The sequence below is a fragment of the Cricetulus griseus genome, chromosome 3, assembly GCF_003668045.3.
Source record: "Cricetulus griseus strain 17A/GY chromosome 3, alternate assembly CriGri-PICRH-1.0, whole genome shotgun sequence".
Classification (NCBI taxonomy): domain Eukaryota; kingdom Metazoa; phylum Chordata; class Mammalia; order Rodentia; family Cricetidae; genus Cricetulus; species Cricetulus griseus.
The window spans coordinates 256,127,722-256,149,166 of record NC_048596.1 but is presented as its reverse complement, the minus strand read 5'-3'; the positions used below and the strand labels follow the sequence as shown (position 1 = coordinate 256,149,166).

General features: G+C 42.3%; 1 protein-coding gene across 10 annotated transcripts in view; it reads right to left on the bottom strand.

Annotated features, from left to right (window-relative positions):
* Fars2 (phenylalanyl-tRNA synthetase 2, mitochondrial) overlaps positions 1-21,445 on the bottom strand; it is a 426,758-nt gene that overhangs the window by 106,858 nt on the left and 298,455 nt on the right. For 5 of the 10 annotated variants that reach the window (XM_035442917.1, XM_035442919.1, XM_035442918.1 and 2 more), the window contains 2 exons: positions 17,256-17,407; positions 8,531-10,193 (listed from right to left, as the gene is read on the bottom strand). In XM_035442917.1, the coding sequence (XP_035298808.1) occupies positions 9,458-10,193; positions 17,256-17,407 (888 nt within the window). In that variant the 3' untranslated portion in view covers positions 8,531-9,457. Of the gene's footprint in view, positions 1-8,331; positions 10,194-17,255; positions 17,408-21,445 lie in introns of those variants that run through there. The other 5 variants (XM_035442923.1, XM_027410361.2, XM_035442922.1 and 2 more) reach the window with 4 other exon arrangements.

Sequence of the window (21,445 nt, the reverse complement as noted above, 5' to 3'; positions counted from 1 at the left end):
TCTTAGCCAATGGGATGACACTCAGGTTATAAGATACTTCAGGGCACAACATGTCTGTCATGGCCACTGCTCTTGATAGGGCTGGATAAACAGTTTCCAGACAAGAAAAAGCACTGTGCTGATTGGGTGACATTTCTTCATGAAGATTTTGACTTCCTTTCAAATGTTACCATTTTATAGCCAGCTGTGGTGGCACCAGGCTATAATATCAGCAGGCAAATCAGGGCAACTTTGAGTTCAAGCTAGTATGAACTATATGGGAAAAATGCTGTTGCAAATAACCAACTCAAGTTGGGCATTGGTGGCACATGCCTTTTAAGCCCAGCACTCAGAAGGCAGAGACAGGCGAATCTCTGAGGCCAGTCTGGTCTACAAAGCTACACGGAGAAACACTGTCTGGAAAAACAAACAAACAACAACCAAAAATACAACAAATCAAACAAAAAGTTGCCATTTTCTTGGACTTTATCCAGTATTCTAAATTCTAAAGGATTTTAAATTTGAAATGCTCAAAAGGCTGAAATAAACTCAGCACCATCTGAGGGGCCATATAGAAAATTACCACAGTCAAAGTTTCTTAATATACACATGATGGAATGAAATCTAAATGGAATCATGAATTATAGAGACCAAGCCCAATTAGACACCTCTTCTAACCAGAGCCACAAATGGATTACATTTAATTAAGTTTTGGGCCAAAGGGACCCCATGGAAACCTCCAAACAATTCGGGCTTTTACGCTCCACATTGGTTTTCCACAACTGACAGCCAGGCCTTATTGCTAAATACAACACCTATGTAACTTACCTACCACAGAGAAATTGAGCTGATGCCTAACTAGAGCCATCACCTCTACTGAATAGTGTTCACAGTACTGGAAGGTACTCACTCTCCCAGCTACTAGAGGAGAAGTGTAAACACCAACCCAGCTATAAAACCTTGATTTACAATGGTGACTGTCTGAGTGATAAGCTGGCTCAGTAGGTGGCACAAAAGTTGTGGGAGTAACCAAGAGCTATCTGATTAGATTTCAGGCCCACTCCATGAAACGGAACCCATGCCTGACAATCTCGGGTGGCTAAGAACCTGGGATCAGATAGGTCCTGGACTTAGGAAGAAACCAATTAATACTGTTCTGTTAAAGAAATAACAGCGACAACATTATATTCTGTTATACCCATAGATCAGTGTCTTGCCTGGTTATCATCAGAAAAGCTTCCACCAGCTGTATACAGGGACAAATTGTCCACAACTGGACAATGTGTACAGAATAAGAAATCTTGGAAAACACAGTCTTAAATGGGATGTCTCTGTAAAATGCCTCCCCACAGTACTTAGAGAACTTTGCAGAAGAGGCAATGAGATTGTAAGAGCCAGTGAGGATGGGAACCACAGCATGGCTTATGCACATATGAACTCATAGAGACATTGGCAGCATGTACAGGGTCTGCAAAGGTCCAAGTCGGATAGAGTCCCAGAAGTGACAGGAAGAAGTACACACTCTCCAATCCCTAACCAAGAAGCTATCTCCAATTGACAACCACTTACAAAGGAAAATTTAGTTTTCTCTAAGGAGTCTCACTGGGTATACAAACCACACTCAAGGGCAGGCCTTATGCCCAGCAGTAGATATCCAGCTAAAAAGGAACTCAATAGTATTTTGGGTAAGGTTTTGTTTTTTTTTCTCATAATACTTTGTTTGGGCATTTTTTCTTTTTCTTTTCTTTTCTTTTCTTTTCTTTTGGTTTTTAACTGTACTGGTCTTCTGATTATACATTATGTTTTCCAATTTTGTGTTTTTCTGTGTGTATATATGTATGTGTGTGCATGTGTATGTGTGTGTATATGTATGTGTGTGTATGTGTATGTGTGTATGTGTATATGTGTGTATGTGTATGCATGTGTATATGTATGTGTGTGTGTTTGTCTTGCTGTTTGTCTTTTTCTTTTTTCTGTTTGTTTTGTTCTATTCTGGTTTGTTTTTTATTTTTTTGTTTATTTTCTAAAGAGTGTGGGGTGGAGTCGGGTGGGTCAGGAGGTGGAGAGGATATGGGAGGAGATGAAGGAAAAAAAAAACATGAACAGAATATATCCTATGATTAGCTGGGCAATGGTGGCGCATGCCTTTAATCCCAGCACTCGGGAGGCAGAGGCAGGTGGATCTCTGTTTCAGGCCAGCCTGGTCTCCAGAGCGAGTGCCAGGATAGGCTCCAAAGCTACACAGAGAAACCCTGTCTCAAAAACAAACAAACAAAAAACCAAATGTGTGTGTGTGTGTGTGTGTGTGTGTATGAAAAAAACTATTTTGAATAAAAAGTACATTGAATCAAAAGAAAGGAAGAAAAGAAGAGAGAGAGAGAGAGAGAGAGAGAGAGAGAGAGAGAGAGAGAGAGAACACAATAATCAGGCATGAAGGCACATGCCTAGCTCTCTAGGGAGCTGACAAAGGACTTAAGTTCCAGGCCATCCTGGGCTACTTGGTGAAGGCCTGTCCCAAACAAGCAACCCAATCCATTATACTTCCTTAAAACTCTATCTCAAAGCATTGCTATTTGTAAGTCAGTATAGCAATACTGTTTTAAAACAAATGGCTAGTAGCTGATGTCTTAGAAATCACTTTACCATGAACTATATTTTAGAACAGCAATAGGTAATGACAAAATATTGTCATTTCTTGAGAGTGATTGATAATCCTTGTTCCAGGGACACTGACAGCAGCAACTACTTGGTATTCACTCACATCATCAAATGAATGCTCACTGAATTCCAAATCTGACCACAGAGAGACTGTAGGTCCCTTGGCAAATGAGTCAATATGGGGTAGACATTGGGCCTGAACTGAAATGAGAAACAAAGGCCCAGGGCACATGCTGTGGGCACTCCTCAGCCAAACCTTCCCAATTACCAATGATAGTTCCTTCCAACCCTTCCAGGCCACTTGGTCAGACTGCAGGGATCATCAAATACTGCTCTGCACAGTGGTGCTGGCTGCAGGTGCTGGTGCTGTCACTGTTTATCAGAGTCACCCAGTGCTTTTCTTCTATTGCATGTTCCCCTCAGGAGAAGCATGCCACCCACATGGTTACTGTGCTTCAAGAAAGAAACAGACGTGAATTTCCTTATAGTATTACAGAAGTCTGGCTCACAGATCCTTTATCCTTTTCTTCATTCCAAAACAATTAGCTCTTGAGAAAGTGGCTATAGTATGTAGAGTGAATTACCAGTGAAGCAAATTGATGCCTATTTTGAATATGAGCTCTATGAGAAATCATGAGAACTTTGCTGTATTTGGAAGTTGCTCATCCTGGTTTAGAGTTTGTTTCTCCCAGAAGAAATTCTCCTGTAGGATTTTATCACTGCTATCAGTATGTAATGCTTATTGGATACTGGTGTGCCATAGCCACAACTGTGTAAATGCCTCTTAGTCCTGAGCACTAACACATTTCCTTTCTTCCAGGGCTTAGTAGGATCAGACACACTACAACAAAGTTCCCACAGTGAAGGTCTGTGGCCAGGTTAAGTCTCACTACTATGGCGGATTCCCAGGAACTTAGCTAATATCCACTAGGTCAAGGACAATCATGTGTTGTTCTCTGTCACCTTTGGCAGCACAGCAGTCTCAACAAAGAGACTAGGGAATCATCAAAGGACCACTCTGGTATGAACTAAGAGTGAGGTACCTTTTGGCAAGGACTGGAACACACGAAGACCAAGCTAGAGACAAACCTGTTGTATATACAAGCTGGTCCCTGCAGTAGCTTTGAAAATGTCATGTGGAATAATTGGCTTTATGTCTTTTGTAAAAGATTCATTTATTGCAAATGGTTCATCTTATAAGTGGCATCAGGGAAGTTGTTTAAATACTTAAAAAAAATAAAAGTATTATATTCACATCTTATGATACAGTGGCAAAGCCAAGATGAAACTAGGAATAAAGTTTATTAGCAACTTGAGAAAATGTTGAGTAGTATCTACATCTTTTGAGAATGAAGGACTTTCTACCTATAAAAGCAATGGAATAAATAGGTGAAAATGTTTATTTGTGAAGATACAAAAATATCTCAATGCCTTGAACACTGTAAAGGAAATCAATGGTAGGTAACTACCTGAAAAGATTGGAAACAAAGATGGGAGGCATCAGTCTAGAGTCTGGGCATAAAATAGCTTACGATAATGGGTAAGAGATGCTATTGTTTATACAGCCCCAACAGAAAAAAGTACAGACAAAAACACTGCAAGCTAAGACAGGCAGAGAAGGTCCTATCCAGACAGACTGTGTTCCCAATGCCTCTGGTGGGCTGCTGGTATCTGTCTTCCCACTGAATTTTAACAAGTAGAATTTCTAATTTTTCTCTTTAAATGGAAAGTAGGAAGAAAACCAGCATAAAAACATAATCCTAAGACTCTACTGATGAACAAATACAAAGTTTGGGGGACATGTGGGTCAAGAGGCACAGAGTAGCAAGAGAACAGGATGGCAGGTGGGAAATTCTAGCATGCGGCCTGGGAATGGCAAGTGATGCCAGTGCAGTGCAGGCGGGGGATCTGAGGAGGGAGTAGACTGCAGCTGCTTTAGCAACAGGGGAGAGATGGGTAACCAGGTGGATCTGTTCATTTGTTTTGGGAAAGAAACCATTTTATTATACATGAATCCCATGATGAGATCTAAGGTGTACACAGTGAAATGTACTGCAAACAGTGTCAGAATGGTTGACTGCTATCCTTTAAAAACCATGTAATTATGAGTATAAATGACTTGTTAGTTTTAAATCACAGCATGAAGTAGAAATGAAACCTGAGTAAAAGTATTATTTAAACTAGCACAAGTGAGTGATGACAGCTCATAAATATCCGCCCTGAGCACATCCGCACGTCTGACCAGTACAGTGTACAGCCACAGGCCTGACCAGCAGGTCAGTACTCAGGCTCTAAGATGATGGCCTGGAAGATGGTCATATTCAGAAAAAAATGGATGACTGGACACTGCTCAGAAGCTCCTGGTTCAAATCTCTGAGACATTTGTCCTCCTGAAAAAATCAGGAATCATCTTGGAAAGGTTAGGGGGACCTTGAATTGGGGTTTTGGATTAACAATAAGAATTTTTCATCTTGAATATCTATACTGATCTCTTTTATTCATATAGTGCTAAGAATAGCACACATTCACTCTACTCTTCTCAAGAATTTGATCTGTCTAATATTGCAGGTATATTCCAGCATCAGACATCTATAACATTATTTCTGTTTTAAGCAGGTTCATGAGCAGTAGGAATCCCAAAACTAAGATGTGGGAATCCCCAAAGTAAGGTGTTCTATGGAGAAATACTCACCACTTCAATCAAGGTGAGAAAAATGTACAATCACCCTCTTCTATTCCCTACTCCTTCCTTTCCTGGAGTCTTTCTCTCATCTTGGGGAGGGTGTTTTTGGCTGCAGAGGTGAGCAGAGGTCAGGCACAACCTCAAAAACCATGTGTAATTTGCATTGTGTTTCACTTTGGTTCCCAAGACCTGGAGGTGACAATTGTACACAGTAGGTGCACAGACTCCCCTGCCACGTAAAGCAGTAGGGAAGTATGTACAATTTTAACAAGATTTTTTTTTGTTTCTCATTTTAAGAAATACTGATTAAAGTATGGTTAAAATTCCTGTGTTTTCATTTGCATGCCATCCTTTTAGAATTAGAGACATAGCTAAGCATTATGAATTGGGTTTAATAAACAATGAGACTTAACTTAGGTGGGTCACCTCAGTACTAGGAAGTTGTTCTCTGTCTTTCGAAGATTCATTTTATTTAATGTATTGAGTGTTGTGCTTGTATGTATGTCTGTGCAATCATGTGTGCATAGTGCCTGAGGAGGCTAGAGGAGGGCATTGGTTTCCCAGGGACTGGTATTAGAGTTACAGACGGTTGTGAACTACCATGTGGAAATCGAATTTAGATCCTCTGCAAGAACACTTGGTTGTGCTCTTAACTGCTGAACTATATCTCCAGCACAACTCTCATTCTATATAAAAAAAAAGTAAACAGATATTCAATGTGTGTGTGTGGGGGGGGGAGGTGTGAGTTTATGTGAACGAATGTGCCATGGTGGGTACATGAAGGTCAGAGGACAACTCAAGGAGTCAGTTCTTGACTTCCACCAAATGGGTTCTGTGTATTGAACACAGGTTGTCAAGCTTGGCACCAATACTTTCACCCAGTGAGCCATCTTGCTGGCCCAGAGTTCTCATCTCTAATCTTGCATCTGAGTAATTCATGCCCAGAAGGGGACTATAGATTCATCAGCTGTCCTGGCCTGCCTTGCACAAGCTGTAAAAGAATGGAAAATAAAAATAGGAACGACACGAAAAAGTTCCCACAGCATTCTTTCAAATGACATTTGATATTTAACTAAAAAGAGGCAGGTCTAGTATCCAGTCAGAATACACTGGCCCACAAAACACTGGATACATACATGCATACATGCATGTAAAACAAGAATTCTGTCATTAACATTTGTGTCATTAACATGGTGTGTGTGAGTGTATACGAACCCTCACTTCAGAACATTTTCTGTCAGTGGTGCAACCTTGCCATCAGGTCTGCACTCTAACTGCATGGGAAGGAATCTTGGAGGATGGCTATCACTCAGCCTCCATTCCTGCATTCACAATTCCTCTTTACCCTCTGTTCACACTGATGTTTCCAGAGTCCTTCCTTCCTTCTGATTTTCCTAGCCATATATATACTCACAAGGCCCCTGGGTCTTCCTGGAGTACCAGTTGTTCAGGCAGCATGCTTTACGATCTGCCTCTCTCGGGAGCTCTGGTGGCCACAACCCCAAATTCAGGATGTCCAGAATAACCAGGGCATTGTTCCTTCTATCTCCACCTTACTTTCAAACACTGCTCTCCTGGTCACACAACCAGGAGATAGGTCTGTCACCTCTCTATCTTCCTCAAATGCCTTGTCATTCTTATGGATTTCATCTAAATATTCTTCCAGTCAGCTTCTTCCACAAGACCTGACTTTCTCTTAGCCCAGACTCTTTTCTCATTTAGACTCTTTAAAAAAAGATTTTGATTTTAATTATATGATGTGTATGTGTGTGTCTACATGTCAGTATGTGCATGTGTGTGCAAGTCCATGGGAGTCAGAGAAGGACATTGGTTCCTCTATAACTGCAGGCACAGGTGGTTTGTGAACTGCTGATGTGGACACAGGGTACTGAACTTGAATACTCTTGCAAGAATGGTACATGCTTTTAAGTCTTGAGCCATCTCTCCAGGTGCTCACTCAGATTTACGAGGTGTGCCCCAATCTGGTGTGGTGGTATCTGCTTATAACTGCAGGAGGACCTCAGTGAGTCTGAGGCCAGTCTGGGCTGCCTAGGGAGGGCTTGCCTGAAACAACAAACAAACACTTATGTTTAGGTTGTGCCTTATGCTAAATTACTCCAGATGATGTAAAATGGTGGGTTTTTTTCATTACCCCCAAGGGACTCTATTTTACAGACTTTTTACAGAGAAAAAAGGACAGCTATGCACCTGGGTGGACACACAAATAGCACCATCTGTTTGGCATGGAACATGACTTATTTCTGGGAGTAAAACGGGTTTTGTTCTATATGTTTATAATGGTGAATTTTGATTGTAGGGGCATATTGGCATATTAAAATTGTATCAGAAAAACCCACCCCAAGAACTTAATCAGACATACCGGGTTGAAGAAAGGGTCTAACTCCTTAGCTTGCACTACATAAAAAAGCAGATACCTACTACTAAGATGACAGGGCATCCTACTGACTCCCAGTACATATGTCACAGACCATGTACATCCAGAACCAGAATGTCCGTCAAGGACCAACAGGCAGAAAATTAAAACCTGTCCCTGCTGTTAACACAGCCTACTCAGCTGCTGTCTGCTTGTCCTCCTGTTTGCCCATCAGTAACCACCTTTCATCCATTCACTGGCGGCAGCTTTGAACCTGGTCCTGACCTTTCACCTCGAGGTAGGGCTCATCTTAGTTCTCTGCCCAGACTACAGCAGCAGGTTCTTTCAGAGAGATGATTTGGGTTCCTTATCTTAGCAATACAGTTCCATTACATGTTTATCAGCACTCCTAAAATCTCTTAAAACTCTATAGTTGCACCTTTGGTGTGTATGCATGCGTGTGCACGCACACACACACCAGATATATCTGTATAGGTGTATAATATATGCTATATATATTGCAGATATTATACACACATATGCTACAGAATGGGTACAAAGGGACAAAGGGATATATTTGTGTACTGTGTGACATGTGATAAGAGTTAATATTTGAAATTAAGACAGAAATGTGTTCACCTTGACTAGATTGCCAAAGCAAGTGGGGTTATCAGGCAAACTGCTGCCTGTAAAAGTAACTTATATTGTAAATTTGTTATTCAGTACATTCTGACATAATGGAAAGACACAAGCATGTTTTTCTGTTTCTGGAATAGTATGTTTAAAACAATAACAAACCAGACAGACCAACAGACATCCATCAACTTCTTTCTAGCCTCAAGTCTTCATGGCCAACACTGTTCCGAAAGTAAGGAAAGGAAGTCCTTAAACAAGGCAAGTGGAATTAGATCAACAACTTTCCCGATTTTCTACCAGATAAGCTAAATTTTGTAAGGGAAAACAAGCCTTCTATAGAGGCTTGAATGCATCGCCCCTAAAAGTTCACATGTTAGAAACTTATCCCCCAATTCACAGTTGATGGCATCTGGTGATGAGGCCTTTTGGAAGTATAATGGCTAAACTTGGTTGTCTATTTTATACAGCTGGGAAGAGGGGACTTCAATTGAAACATTGCCACCACCAGATTGGCTCTGTAGGGGCATTTTCTTAATTGCTAATTAATGCAGGAGGACATAGCCCACTGAGGGTAATGCCGCCCTGGGTAGTTGGTTCTGGGTGGAGCAAGCCGGAAAGCAGCATTCCTCCATGGCTTCTGCATTAAGCTCCTTCCTTGGATTCCTTTAACAATGGACTGCAACCTGTAAATCTAAAATAAACCCTTTCCTACCACAGGCTGTTTTATGGTCAATGTTTTATCACAGTGACAGAGAAGCAAACGTGGACAGGAGATAATGGTGCTCAGAGGCAGTGTGGAAGGAGGAGTCCCACAGTGGGATGATGGTTCTGTGAGGAGAAGAGCCAGCATGCTCCCCTTTCCCTCCTGCTATGATAGAGCAACAAGGCCCTTCCCAGAGGTTGGTACAATACTCTTGGACTTCCCAGGCTTGGACATGTCATCAGTGGGTCACTGATCATTATATTCCTTTCTAGTAGCAGGAAGGGACAGGGCAGCCTCCAGCGCCTTCTGAGCTTGCAGCTGTTTCCCTACACATTTCTGTGCTTGTGTGACGTTGCTCACCTCTCTGTCTTTCTCTCTCACACATTCTGTTCAGTCTGCCTGGAATCTGGGGGGAGCTTCCACTTTAAACCCAATTGTCCCCAAGATTCAGCTGAGCCATCACCTGCAAAAGACACTTGAGGATTTGAGGTAACGCAAGGTGCCACCCTGTGATGGGTCCTGCTGTGTGGAGGTGACGGGATGGAGTCTGCTGTGAGGAGGTGACGGGATGGAGTCTGCTGTGAGGAGGTGACGGGATGGAGTCTGCTGTGAGGAGGTGACGGGATGGAGTCTGCTGTGAGGAGGTGACGGGATGGAGTCTGCTGTGAGGAGGTGACGGGATGGAGTCTGCTGTGTGGAGGTGACAGGATGGAGTCTGCTGTGAGGAGGTGACGGGATGGAGTCTGCTGTGAGGAGGTGATGGGATGGAGTCTGCTGTGTGGAGGTGACGGGATGGAGTCTGCTGTGAGGAGGTGACGGGATGGAGTCTGCTGTGTGGAGGTGACGGGATGGAGTCTGCTGTGAGGAGGTGACGGGATGGAGTCTGCTGTGTGGAGGTGACGGGATGGAGTCTGCTGTGTGGAGGTGACGGGATGGAGTCTGCTGTGAGGAGGTGACGGGATGGAGTCTGCTGTGAGGAGGTGACGGGATGGAGTCTGCTGTGAGGAGGTGACGGGATGGAGTCTGCTGTGAGGAGGTGATGGGATGGAGTCTGCTGTGTGGAGGTGACGGGATGGAGTCTGCTGTGAGGAGGTGATGTGTGGGTCCTGCTGTGTGGAGGTGATGGGATGCGTCCTTCATAGAATGCTGGAAAGAGGCAGCTTGGGGGAAAAAAAGGAAGAAAGGTAAAAACCGGTGTCCAAGCTGAAAATAGTTCCTTAGAATTGCTTTCGGGGCCATGTGAAGCACAATAAATGTTCTTCTGCCCCTGGAGCAGGACAAAAACAGAAAAGGAAGCAGGACAGGTGAGTTCAAAGACAGACCCTGCTGCCTCTGGACATCCCTGTGGATCATATCCATGTTGTCATTCTCAAGGGACACAACTTCTGACAAGCTTTCTGCACCCATAGACTTCCTAAGATGGGCAGACTATTATTATTTTATTACTATTATTATAATCCTTACAAAAGATTGCTAAGGAATCTCTAAGTTCAGATAGAGCACTCGGTTCCATCACAAGACCAGGAATGATAAGCAAACCAGAGAAGTTACCCCACCTGCCTCTGTCCACAGCATTTTCTCAACCCAGGACCCAGGATGCACAGCTCTGATGGTCAGTATTGAGGCCACTTTGCAAAGGTCTCTCTCTCTGTCTCTGTCTCTGTGTCTGTCTGTCTGTCTGTCTGTCTGTCTGTCTGTCTCTCTCTCTGTGTGTTTCTCTCTCTCTCTCTCCCTCTCCCTCTGTTTAAAAACTTACTTAAGCTGCAAGGTGACAGCACATCACTGGATGGACAGTTTTTAAGTCCAGCTCTTCTCCTCACTCCTAGGGCTTGCAGTCATATGGAGCTGGCTGCCAAACCCCAGTCTCCCAGCGATCCCAGGAGTGTTTGGAAGTTATTGTTTTTTGTTTGTTTGTTTGTTTGTTTTAAACAAAACAATAATAGCTAATTATTTCAATGTATTCCATACACATAGCTCTATTTTAAAGCAATCATTGGAGGAAAATATCACTTATAATAGCAGGTGAGGAAATACAAGCTCAGAACAGAATATTATACACATGAGTTCAGGACTTGCTCTACTGCATCCCACTACATGCTCCAGGCTATTTCTACCAAACACAGCACCTCTGCTGTTATCCAACATGTCATACAATAAGAACTCTTCCAAGAAAGAAGATTAATTATCAAGCACATTTAGTGAAGATAGTAAGGGTCTTGCCACCATTATAAAGAAGATAGAAGTGAGCTACTCTGGCCTTTGTTTATTTTGGCTGATATAACAAAATACCTTAGCCTGGGCAATTCATAAATAATAGAAAGTAATTCTCACAGTTGGGGCAAGTATGAGATGGAGATGGCAGCAGATTTGGTGTCTGGTAAAGACTTGTGCTGCTGGCTCTGTAGAGGCTCCTCTTACACACCCTCACTGGGCTGGAGGGACACAAGGATATCAGGACCCAGACTGTGCCCTCACGTGATGGATGAGAGCACAGGGCAGGCAGCTGTGACTCCTCTAGGAGGGCAAGAACCTCATCCACAAGGGCTGGCCTCATGCTCACCCACTTCTCTGAAGGTCCACCTCTCCGTATTAGCACAGTGGTGATTAAACTTCGGCACAGGTTTCAGAAAGACAAAAGCATTCCAAACATAGTGTCTACTGCACAGTAGCCCTCAGGGAGCTCTCACCCTAAAACAGCACCTGTGTAAATGAAGAGTCGGATACAGAGTAAGCAAGTGAAGCAGTCACAGGGTCTGCACCTGGACGGGGAAGGGAGGCAGCACTTGTGTGTTGGTTTGAAAAAAACTCTCCTGTCAGCCCGTCTACTTGAAATGTGTCAGAGAATACAAAACAGCAGGGCTGTTTGATGAGTGGCCCCCAACAAGCCCAACACTGGATTCTGGCCTCATTGTCATCCACAGACCGTGTAGAGCCCCAGAAGGCAGCCCAATCAAAGCACTCTGCTCCGAGGTGGTGGTAGTGAACACTAGTTGAGCTATGGCTCTTTGCAAAAGCCACCCTGGAATAACGGAGAGAATTATCTAGGGAAAGCTGTGGGACATGAGGAGGACAGGTTAACATGTATGTATGAAGTGGGGGAGCTGTTCCCAAGACCCTTGCAATTCAGATTCAAGTAAATCCTTAATAAATTCCTACTGTCCCAAGACAGCCAGGCTGCCACCTGGGGAAGCACTTCTCTCAGTGAAGACCTCTTGGGGACCTTTGAAGATGACAGTATTTGGGTACACCCTCTATGACAATTTAGTAAGTGAAATGATGGGTCACAAAGGGAGATACAATCTCTAGGAAGCTAAGAAGAAAAGTGACACCCATCTTGAGTGAGTTTTGAACAGGATTTATATCCCTCTAGCATCACAGCTCTGACCAACAAGGCTCAGAAGACCCCATAAGGACCACATGAACAGTGGCAGGACTGCAGTCTCAGAGAGATGTGTCTACAAGCAAAACTGGTGTGGGGACATCAGTGTGTCTGCTGCAGATACCTGCGTTTTTACTGCTATGTACTTCTTAAGCGTCAACCCAAATATGTAAAAAACAACAAAATTTTAATTCTCTCAAAAACACATCCTAAACTCAACCCAAATCATCCTATTTGAGGCCATTTTGTTTTATAATTTATCTCTATAATTCACAACTTGCTGCCATCTCCAAATGGAGTGTGAGCCTGGAGAAAATGGTCTGGTTTCCCCAGATTCTCTTTACTCTCTCTCATGCCCCAGGCTAGAAATATTTTGAACAATTGTTTCGCATAAGAAAATAAACTTGGCACTATAATTCTTAAAGCTGCATGAACTCAGAGACTAAAGATGACTGATGCCTCCTAAGGGAGCTGAAGGCATATACAAGATGGCTTACAATTTGCCTTCATTGGACAGGACATGCCTAGAGAGTAACAATCCACAGAGGCCCGGACAGCAACCCTGGGAAGGAATGGCCACTATTGAATTTGTTGTTAGGTTAAACTTTTGAACTACAGAGTCCCTGTAGTACATTAAGTGGCCCAGAGAGGAAGTCATAGTGACCCTCTGGAAAGAGGTTCTGAGTGACCAGCTAGAATCAAATGCTATTTTCTCCTAAGCCATGCATCTATCTTCCTGCAGGGGACAGACTGTGTTATCTGTAATTGAGACAAAATTCCTCCATTTGTTGAACATTATGAAATTAGCCCCATATTCAGTAGATTATGTTTCCCTCAGACATCCTGAGATGTGCTCTTGTTCAAAACACAATACACAATTTGTCCAACACTTATTTATCTCAGAGAGGATCATTTATGCTTCTTCCATGTTGGTGTATGTTGGATGTCAGGCAGAGAAATGGTCCAGGTTCCTTTGTAGCATCTTCACTTATGTCTGCAGAGAATGCTCTCAAAGTGGGTACCAGCAAGTTCACCCCCCACCCAGCCATGGGGCCTTCTGAAGCGGAGAGGGGGTGGGATGCAGGATGCCCAGGGGGTCTTCCATGGGAACAGGGGGTGCAGGATGCCCAGGGGGTCTTCCATGGAAAGAGGGGGTGCAGGATAACCAGGAAGGACAACCTCCCAGATCAGGGCTGCAGACTCAGAGTGGGGTCTTGAGTCAGCAAACTGTAGCACATAGGCCAGATCTGATTCTTAGGGCGGCCAGAGGCACAGCCAGGCCTGGGCATGTACACTTTGTCTATGGCTGCTTTTACAGTGGCAGTCAGGTAGTATGGAGAGACAAGAAGGCCCACAAAATGAAAACTCTTGATATTAACTGGGGAAGAATGATGACTCCTGCCCTCAAGCCTGCTTGAGAATTACTCCAGAGTAAGCAACACTGTTAAAGAACATCTTTCCTCAGACATGTTCCTCAGTGGTATGGACTAGGTTTAATTTCTGGATGTGAAGGACAAACACCTGTATTCAATAAGATGCTTCACTTTCACTATAGATCTAGGGCTGAGGTAACAGGCTCCAGAGCCAGGATTTTGAGCTTCTATGGTACTGCTCTCCTGGACAGCTTCACACCTTGCTACAAAAGAGCTGCTAGAGCACCAGACATTGCATTTCAGCCAGACATCTTAGTAAAGTTGGGGGGCAAGTAGCACATACAGGTTCCAAAAGTGGAAATCAAGTAGAAAGCCAAATGGATAAGACATATAACAAAAGATCCAAAAAAATAGCTGAGGTTTATAATCTGAAGTGCAAAGGAAGCATCAGTAAATGTCCATTCTGGGATGAACAAGAGTCCAATTTCTTTGAACAAGTAAAGAATATGAGTAGAGGGCAGGAATGGAAGACGAATCTGGGCCTCGCAGTGTGAGTTTGTAATCCTAGCCACTCAGGAGGTTAAGATAGGAAGATCTAAACTCAAGTTTGCCTCAACTACAGTGAATTCAAAGCCAATCTGGGTAACTTAGTGAGACTTCATCTCAACATAAAAAGCAAAAAATAGTCAAGAGACACAGCTCAGTGGTAGAGTGGCAAGTGTGAGGCCTTGGATTCACTTTCCAGTACTGCAAAGAGTTGGTTCGTGGGAGTAGAGGGGAAAAAGCCTTGCTAGTATAACAAGTTACCATGAAAGAGGAACTGAGTCTACCCCAGCCAATTCCCAACCTCCCGTGCCAAGCTTGAGCAAGCACTTGGTCTAAGAAACCCAATGCATTCAAATGAGTGACAAAAAGGCAATAAATTTCCACAACATGCTCATCAATCAAAATAGAGTGAAAGGATAAATGAAGAAAGTGGTAGAAAAGCTGACTACAAGAAATGCTAAGACGAAAGACTGCCGTCACTGGAGCTCAGACAATTTCTGACTAACTATTTTGCAGTGATGTGTTAAAACCAAGTGAAGCAATTTCTCTATTAAAGAGGGGGATAAAGCAGACATAGGGAAGCTGGGCAGTGGTGGCACATCCCTTTAACGCAAGTACTCAGGAGGCAGAGATAGGCAGATCTCTGAGTTCAAGACCAGTCTGATCTATAGAGTGAGTTCCAGGGTAGCCACAGTGCCAAGGCTACACAGAGAAACCCTGTCTTGAAAAACCAAACCAAACCAAACCAAACCAAACCAAACCAAACCAAACCAAAAAACAAAACTAGACATAAGGAGGAGATGACAAGGTTAAGATTAGAGGAACAGGATGTGAGCTCTCAGGATACCACAGAGGTGAAAGCAGTAACTGAAGAGGGGTTACAGATGTGTGGCTAGGAGGAGAGACAGTAAAGACATAACTAGGGCCAGAGAATATCATAGTAAGGAGGCCTACAAGGTGAAGTGGAAATAGATTTAAAAGATGAGAGAGAAATAATAGGAACAGATATTAGATAAAGCATGTTCTCAGAACAAACCTAGAAAGATAATTTAAGAAAGCTTCCCTAAAGCAAAAGCAGAGTTTTCTGAAAGATTGCACATCAGATAGAACAGGTTGCAACTGAGGGGTATCCCGATCAAGGAAGCCAACGTTTAGACAACAAAAGAATCTTTTAGGACAAAAAGCAAAAACGCTCAAGTGTGGCTTTAGATTTCTTTATGCCAAGTTAAACTCAAGACATCAAGAGATTATTAACAGTACACATTATGTCTGACCTAAGTGACACTCATTTAGCTATAAAGAGACTGACGGTTTTGAAAACACACAGGCTCACAAGATACTATTTCCACAAGTCTTTGAGCAAACACTGCCCTTGACAATGAATGTTAGGATGTCTAAATAGTTGGAGAAATGAGGCAAGAGCTGGAAGTGAGAGTACCAAATGCCTTCATCTAGGAAAGGAAGAGTTAAAAAACAGAACAAGAAGCACAGAGAAGGCACATGTTCAGCAAGCTAGAGAGTGGAAGCGCCAGGGCAGCCACGTGGGAATGATACAAGTGTGACGACCAGGAGGTGGGCAGGAGGGCTGTTAGGTCACATTCAGTGACCATCCAGTAGCGGGGAGTCAAGAAGGATCTTTGGAGAGAGAAGGACGAGACAGGAAGGTGAACATCTCTCCATCTCTCCTGTTCACACACTTCCAATCACAGCAAGTGTAAAACCCAAGGTCTGGCTTTGTGCCTTCTAGCCCTGCTTGAGCCTATGGACACATCTCTATCTAAGACTCACCTCTTTACTTTACCCCGGAGCCTCTAGTCACATGCCTTCACTGCCTTCAGTATCTTGCATGTGTCACTGTCCTACCAATAGAGGATTCTATTTTATTTCTATTTTGTTCTTTGTAGGTTATTTTTCTATTTTTTAAAATCTTTTGAGACAGGGTCTCACTATGTAGCTGAGTGAGACTAGGCTGTCCTTGAACTCAAAGCAATCCTCTTGCCTCAGCTTTCCAACTGCTATGACTATAGATAGGCATGAGCTATTATGTCTGCCTTTCAAGTCTGTTTTCTGGAATGTTCTTTTCCCATTCCTAGACTGCTTACCATACCTTTTTCTGAGTACTTTCTATGGTGCTAGAGATTGAGCTTGGGACCTCTCACATGCTAGGCAAATGCTCCACCACTGAGCTGTATCCTCGTTCCTTCTTTTATTTTTTAAAATTTGGGACAGGATCTCATTAGTTTCCCAGCCTGTGCCTGAGCTCACTCTATAGCTCAAATTGACTTGGAACTTGCAATCCTCTTGCCTCAATCTCTGAAGCAGCTGGGATTTTACAGGCAGTCACCGCTAGGCCATAGCTCCGTGTTCATCTGCTCACCTTCAATGTCTTCAACAGCTGGTCCAATACCACAGCTGGCATCAGCTCTTTGATTGATTGATGGTGTGTTTTCCCTCATTACACTGCAAATGTGTGCAGTTATTTATTTAATACGTGCCCCTTCCATAAGACAGCATACTCAGAGAAGACACTGTTTGGAGTACATTGAGTATTAGGACCGACAGTGGATCTTGTATGGAAAGTGAAATGTGCACTAAGATTTGCTTCACACACTTCCTTCCTGTCTCATCAACCCTGCACCTGGAGGGTGATGTGGCTAGAAACCACTTCACAAAGGACCTTTCAAACATTCTGCTTCATGAACTTTCTTTAGCAAGGCAGAAAAGGATAAGAATGCATTGTAGGAAATCTTCTGCGAGAACTGGCGCAGGTTTTCACACACACCCCCCCTCCCTCCCTCCAGTATGAATTCAGAAGACACTGTGTCTTGGCACGATGGGTTTCAGCGAAACTCTGTTGTAAGTCTCCAAGTCCCATCTGTCACACAGAGATGGTAAGGGATAAAATCAGAAAGCTTTTCACTTACTTTGGATGTTCAAACTTGTCTATAAGATCAACCTTTTCCACCAGGTCTCCCCCGACTGTTCGGACGATGTCATAGAAATCATTCTCCATGTAATTCTCTGAGGGCAGCCAGAACGAAATGTCATTGAACACAGCGGGGTACTTGCTAAGAGGCTAAGAAAACGAGAGAAGAAAAGGCATACTTGTTAGTTGCTGAGAATACATTCTTTTCATGGAAGGTTACAGTTGGGCAATTAGGAAATACTTGTAAAACATTACTTCAGTGTTTGAATTTTCAGGAACAAAATAAATTTAGAAGACAAATCAATGTTCAAAATTAGGAAATTCTAGTTTGAATGCTATATATTCTTACCACATTCATGTATAAAACTATCATATATTATATTTACTTTGTCACTAATGGTCAATTTACTAAAAATCAATTTGGATGTATTGTATTTCAGGTTTTTTTTTTTTATTTGAATACTCCAGAAAAACAGTTCAAACCTAATTAATAATGGATTAATTAACTTCTTGTAGTACCTTCAGGAAGCCATCTTAATAGGGAAATAAGGGCTTATCAAAACTGAGATTTCAATTAGTAAAGCCATTCTTTGTTATAATTTCTAATTATTAAAACCAGGGCCTAAACTGATAAGTCATTATTTAGAGATTATTTTTTAATTATGCTTTAAAAAACGTAATAAACACAAATATGTCATTTCCCCCATTTTGTTCCACTTATTCTTGGTTTAATAGTTCAGCTGTTCATCGTTTTCTCTATTTAAAATGAGCTATGTATGCTTTAAAGATGCTGCCCTTGTATTTATGCCTATGTGTGTGTATATATCATAATTACATATATGGACACATACATACAGACTTTAGTCTATAAGTAATGCCACACTGAGAAACACTGCCACATGTAACTAGGAAATGTTACAAGAATTCATGCTAAGGCTGTACGTCTGCTAGATGGGCCGATGTATAAATGGACTTATGCTAAGGCTGGCATTACTACAAACCCTTTGGTGAATCACTGATTAGAAGAAATGTAACATTTTTAAATGGCACAATCTCTGAAGGGCTAAAGACTCATACATAAGTGATTATTGAACTTGAAATGTCAATAAAGTTGTCAAACAAATGAGTCAGTTTGGAACACACATTTCAAACAAGTGTGACAAAGCTGCAGTGTGGCTGCTCTCTGCTGATCCTGAGAAGTACCCATGCTTTCCCTCCCTAGAGGGAAGGCAGGATGCTGTGGTCACAACCCAGGGACAGGGAAGTAGATGGCACGTCTGTGGCTATGCATGATGCCTTCCCCCTTTTTTTATTGTCCCCACTCTTCTTTTAAGAAACATTGGAATTCGGGGAGATTAGAGACTGAGGCTACCAAGGCCTGCCATAAAATCTTCTCTTTAATGGGTCCAACCTGAGGTACCACCCTTCCTGAGTTCTGATGAGAGGCGAGGTCACAGAAAAATGGAGGAAGGTATCCCAACAAAGCATCTGGGCTAGCAGCCTGGGGACAAGTCAGTACAGTGACACATGAGGCAGAATGCCTCCCCACAGATACTTAAAATACATAAGTTATAATAAATATTCCTTAAAATTTATGCATTTAAAAGTAACAACCCACACAACTAACTGCTTTGTCATCTATTTTGAAGCTAAGAAACATACAAAGTCTAAAGTACAAGGTTAACTAAGTGGAGTTTGAAGATTGGCATTGCCAACTTGACAGAATCTAGAATCGCCAGTGAGAATGGTGTCTGGGCTTCTGTGGAGAATGACCTTCATTGTGTTAAGCATGAAGACCTGCTAGTGTGGGCAGGACTAGTCAACTGTCTTTGATCCTGGGCTTTATAAAATGGAGAATGCAGCCGTGCACTGTGGATTTGATGGGAGCAGCCGATTGAAGCTCCCGGCCTCTTGACTCCATGAAGGGTGTATCCTTGAAGGATGAGCCCAAGCAAACCCTTTCTGCCTTAAGTTGTTTTGTCAGGGTATCTTATCACAGCAACAGCAAAGGAGGGAGTGTTTATTTTACTAACTGGCAGCTATCAATAGGGTACCTACTGTTTTTCAACAGGAGTTCAACTCTGCTTTGTAAATAATGAATTGCAGAGCCATGATTACCAAGGTAAGGTGTTCAGCCACCAAAATAGGCTGGTGGGGGTGGTAAGCGGCTCCATGGTAGAGTACTTGTCCAAAAAGAATCAGACCGTCGCTTGGTGTTCAGCATAAAAGAAAAGAGAAGAAGAAGAAGAAGAAGAAGAAGAAGAAGAAGAAGAAGAAGAAGAAGAAGAAGAAGAAGAAGAAGAAGAAGAAGAAGAAGAAGAAAGAAAACATTGATGGTAGATCCTAGGATTGAGTTCTAAAAGTGAAAAGGATTCCTAAAAGCTTCTACTTTTGCTGGCTTCTCCACATTCAGAACAGTAACAATAGTTGTTCCAAATGTGAATTAAACAGATAATGTCTGCACATGAAAGAAAATCCACACCAGCAACCATGGATTGAATGAAGCTACCTTTTTAAATCTTAAAATGAAAAGTTAGACTGGTGGTTCACAGTATGGTTTACTGGATATTTAAGGTAAAAGAACTTTTGTCTGTATATAAAGCATTTCCTAGGACAGAGAAGGAGGTTAAGCTCAACAAATTTTATGAGACATAAAGACAAGATCAGACAAGCACAGTACAATTGCCAAGAATACTGTACAGCAATTTATGTTGCATTCTACACAAACAATCCTGTCTTCACATTAGTAAATACAGTTAAAATGTATATTAATATTAAGTTTCAAGATTGACAAGGAAGGATTATTCTAAAATTACAGGAGTGATTTCAAGCCCAAAATAATTAATATGCAAAGAAAAACAACCTATGACTATTTCATAAGGAGGAAGTATTTGATAAATTCATTATTAATTCATTATAAAGGAAAATAAGAGGCAAATTAGAAACAGAAGGCAACTTCCTTAACCAAAGTAGGTATCTTCTACAAACTGGCAGCAGACAGAAGATTTAACCACATAATTTTAGGAGCATCTCCAAAAGTTAAATGTAAGAATAAGACAGCACCTGTCACCATGCTCTGTCACATGGCAGATCACACCACAGCAGTAAATAATTAAAACAGGCTGGAGAAATGGCTCAGTGGTTAAAGCTCCTTCAATACAAGCACGGAGATGCTGGGAGGGTGTGCCAGCCCATAATTGAGCCTCAGTATCTAGCCTGGTGGAGCCAGGGCCCAGGGTAAGCTGGCTAGTAACACTAGTCACATTGGAGAGCTCTGGATTTCATTTAGATGCCCTAATTCAATAAATAAGACTGAGGATGATTCCAGTCTTCAACGCCAGGCATGCACATGCAAACACATTCAAAACATTCAAAAATGCAAACACACAGAAAACAGAAAATGGAATTGAAGAGTCAAAACAAACAAATTAAAAGCTATGAACTGAATTTCAAGAGGCAAAACCCTGTTACCTGGAGTTAGCCTAAATTTTACACAGTGAATTAAAGACACACCAGTATTGCATTCATGACATAAACTTGCTCATCCTTGTATTAACTGGTAGCTGCTGCTTCTAATAGGTTTGGAACAAAATCCTTGCTATTAGACAATTATTGTTTTGCCAATTATTGATGCTTAGCACTTCCGAGATGGATGTTCAACCCTTACTAGTGCAGAGCAGGGAGGTTGTGGAGTTGTGTGCTTTCCTGGCCCCAGGGCAGACTATTTAGTACCTCTTGAGGTCATGTTCACTCTGTCCTCTAGGATACCATGCTTTGCCCATCTCTGCAGGCTAGCACCCTCTGACAAATGCCCCTTGAACTGCTGTTGAATCCATTGTGCTCTAGGGTCCATGTTCATGTCCAAGTTCCCAGTACAGTGTGGAGTCTGAGGTAGCCATTCTCCATGCTATCTGGGTTACATGAGCTCAGCTTCTAAAGAGGATTCTATTTCCCTCCTTGTTTTCTTTGAGGCAGCAAAGCATCAGGACATATTTTCTTACTAACTTCTGCCCCAAGTCCATTTACCTTATCCCAGTTTTTTATTTTTTTCCTCATCAAAGGTTAATTCATCTAGGGATGTAGTCCCCAGACGTGGGAGAGTCAAGAGATCAATTTCAAGGCACCAGGTATTATTAAATGGAACATAAATGAAAATGTAGAAGTTTTTTTTTTAACTCAATTACTTTG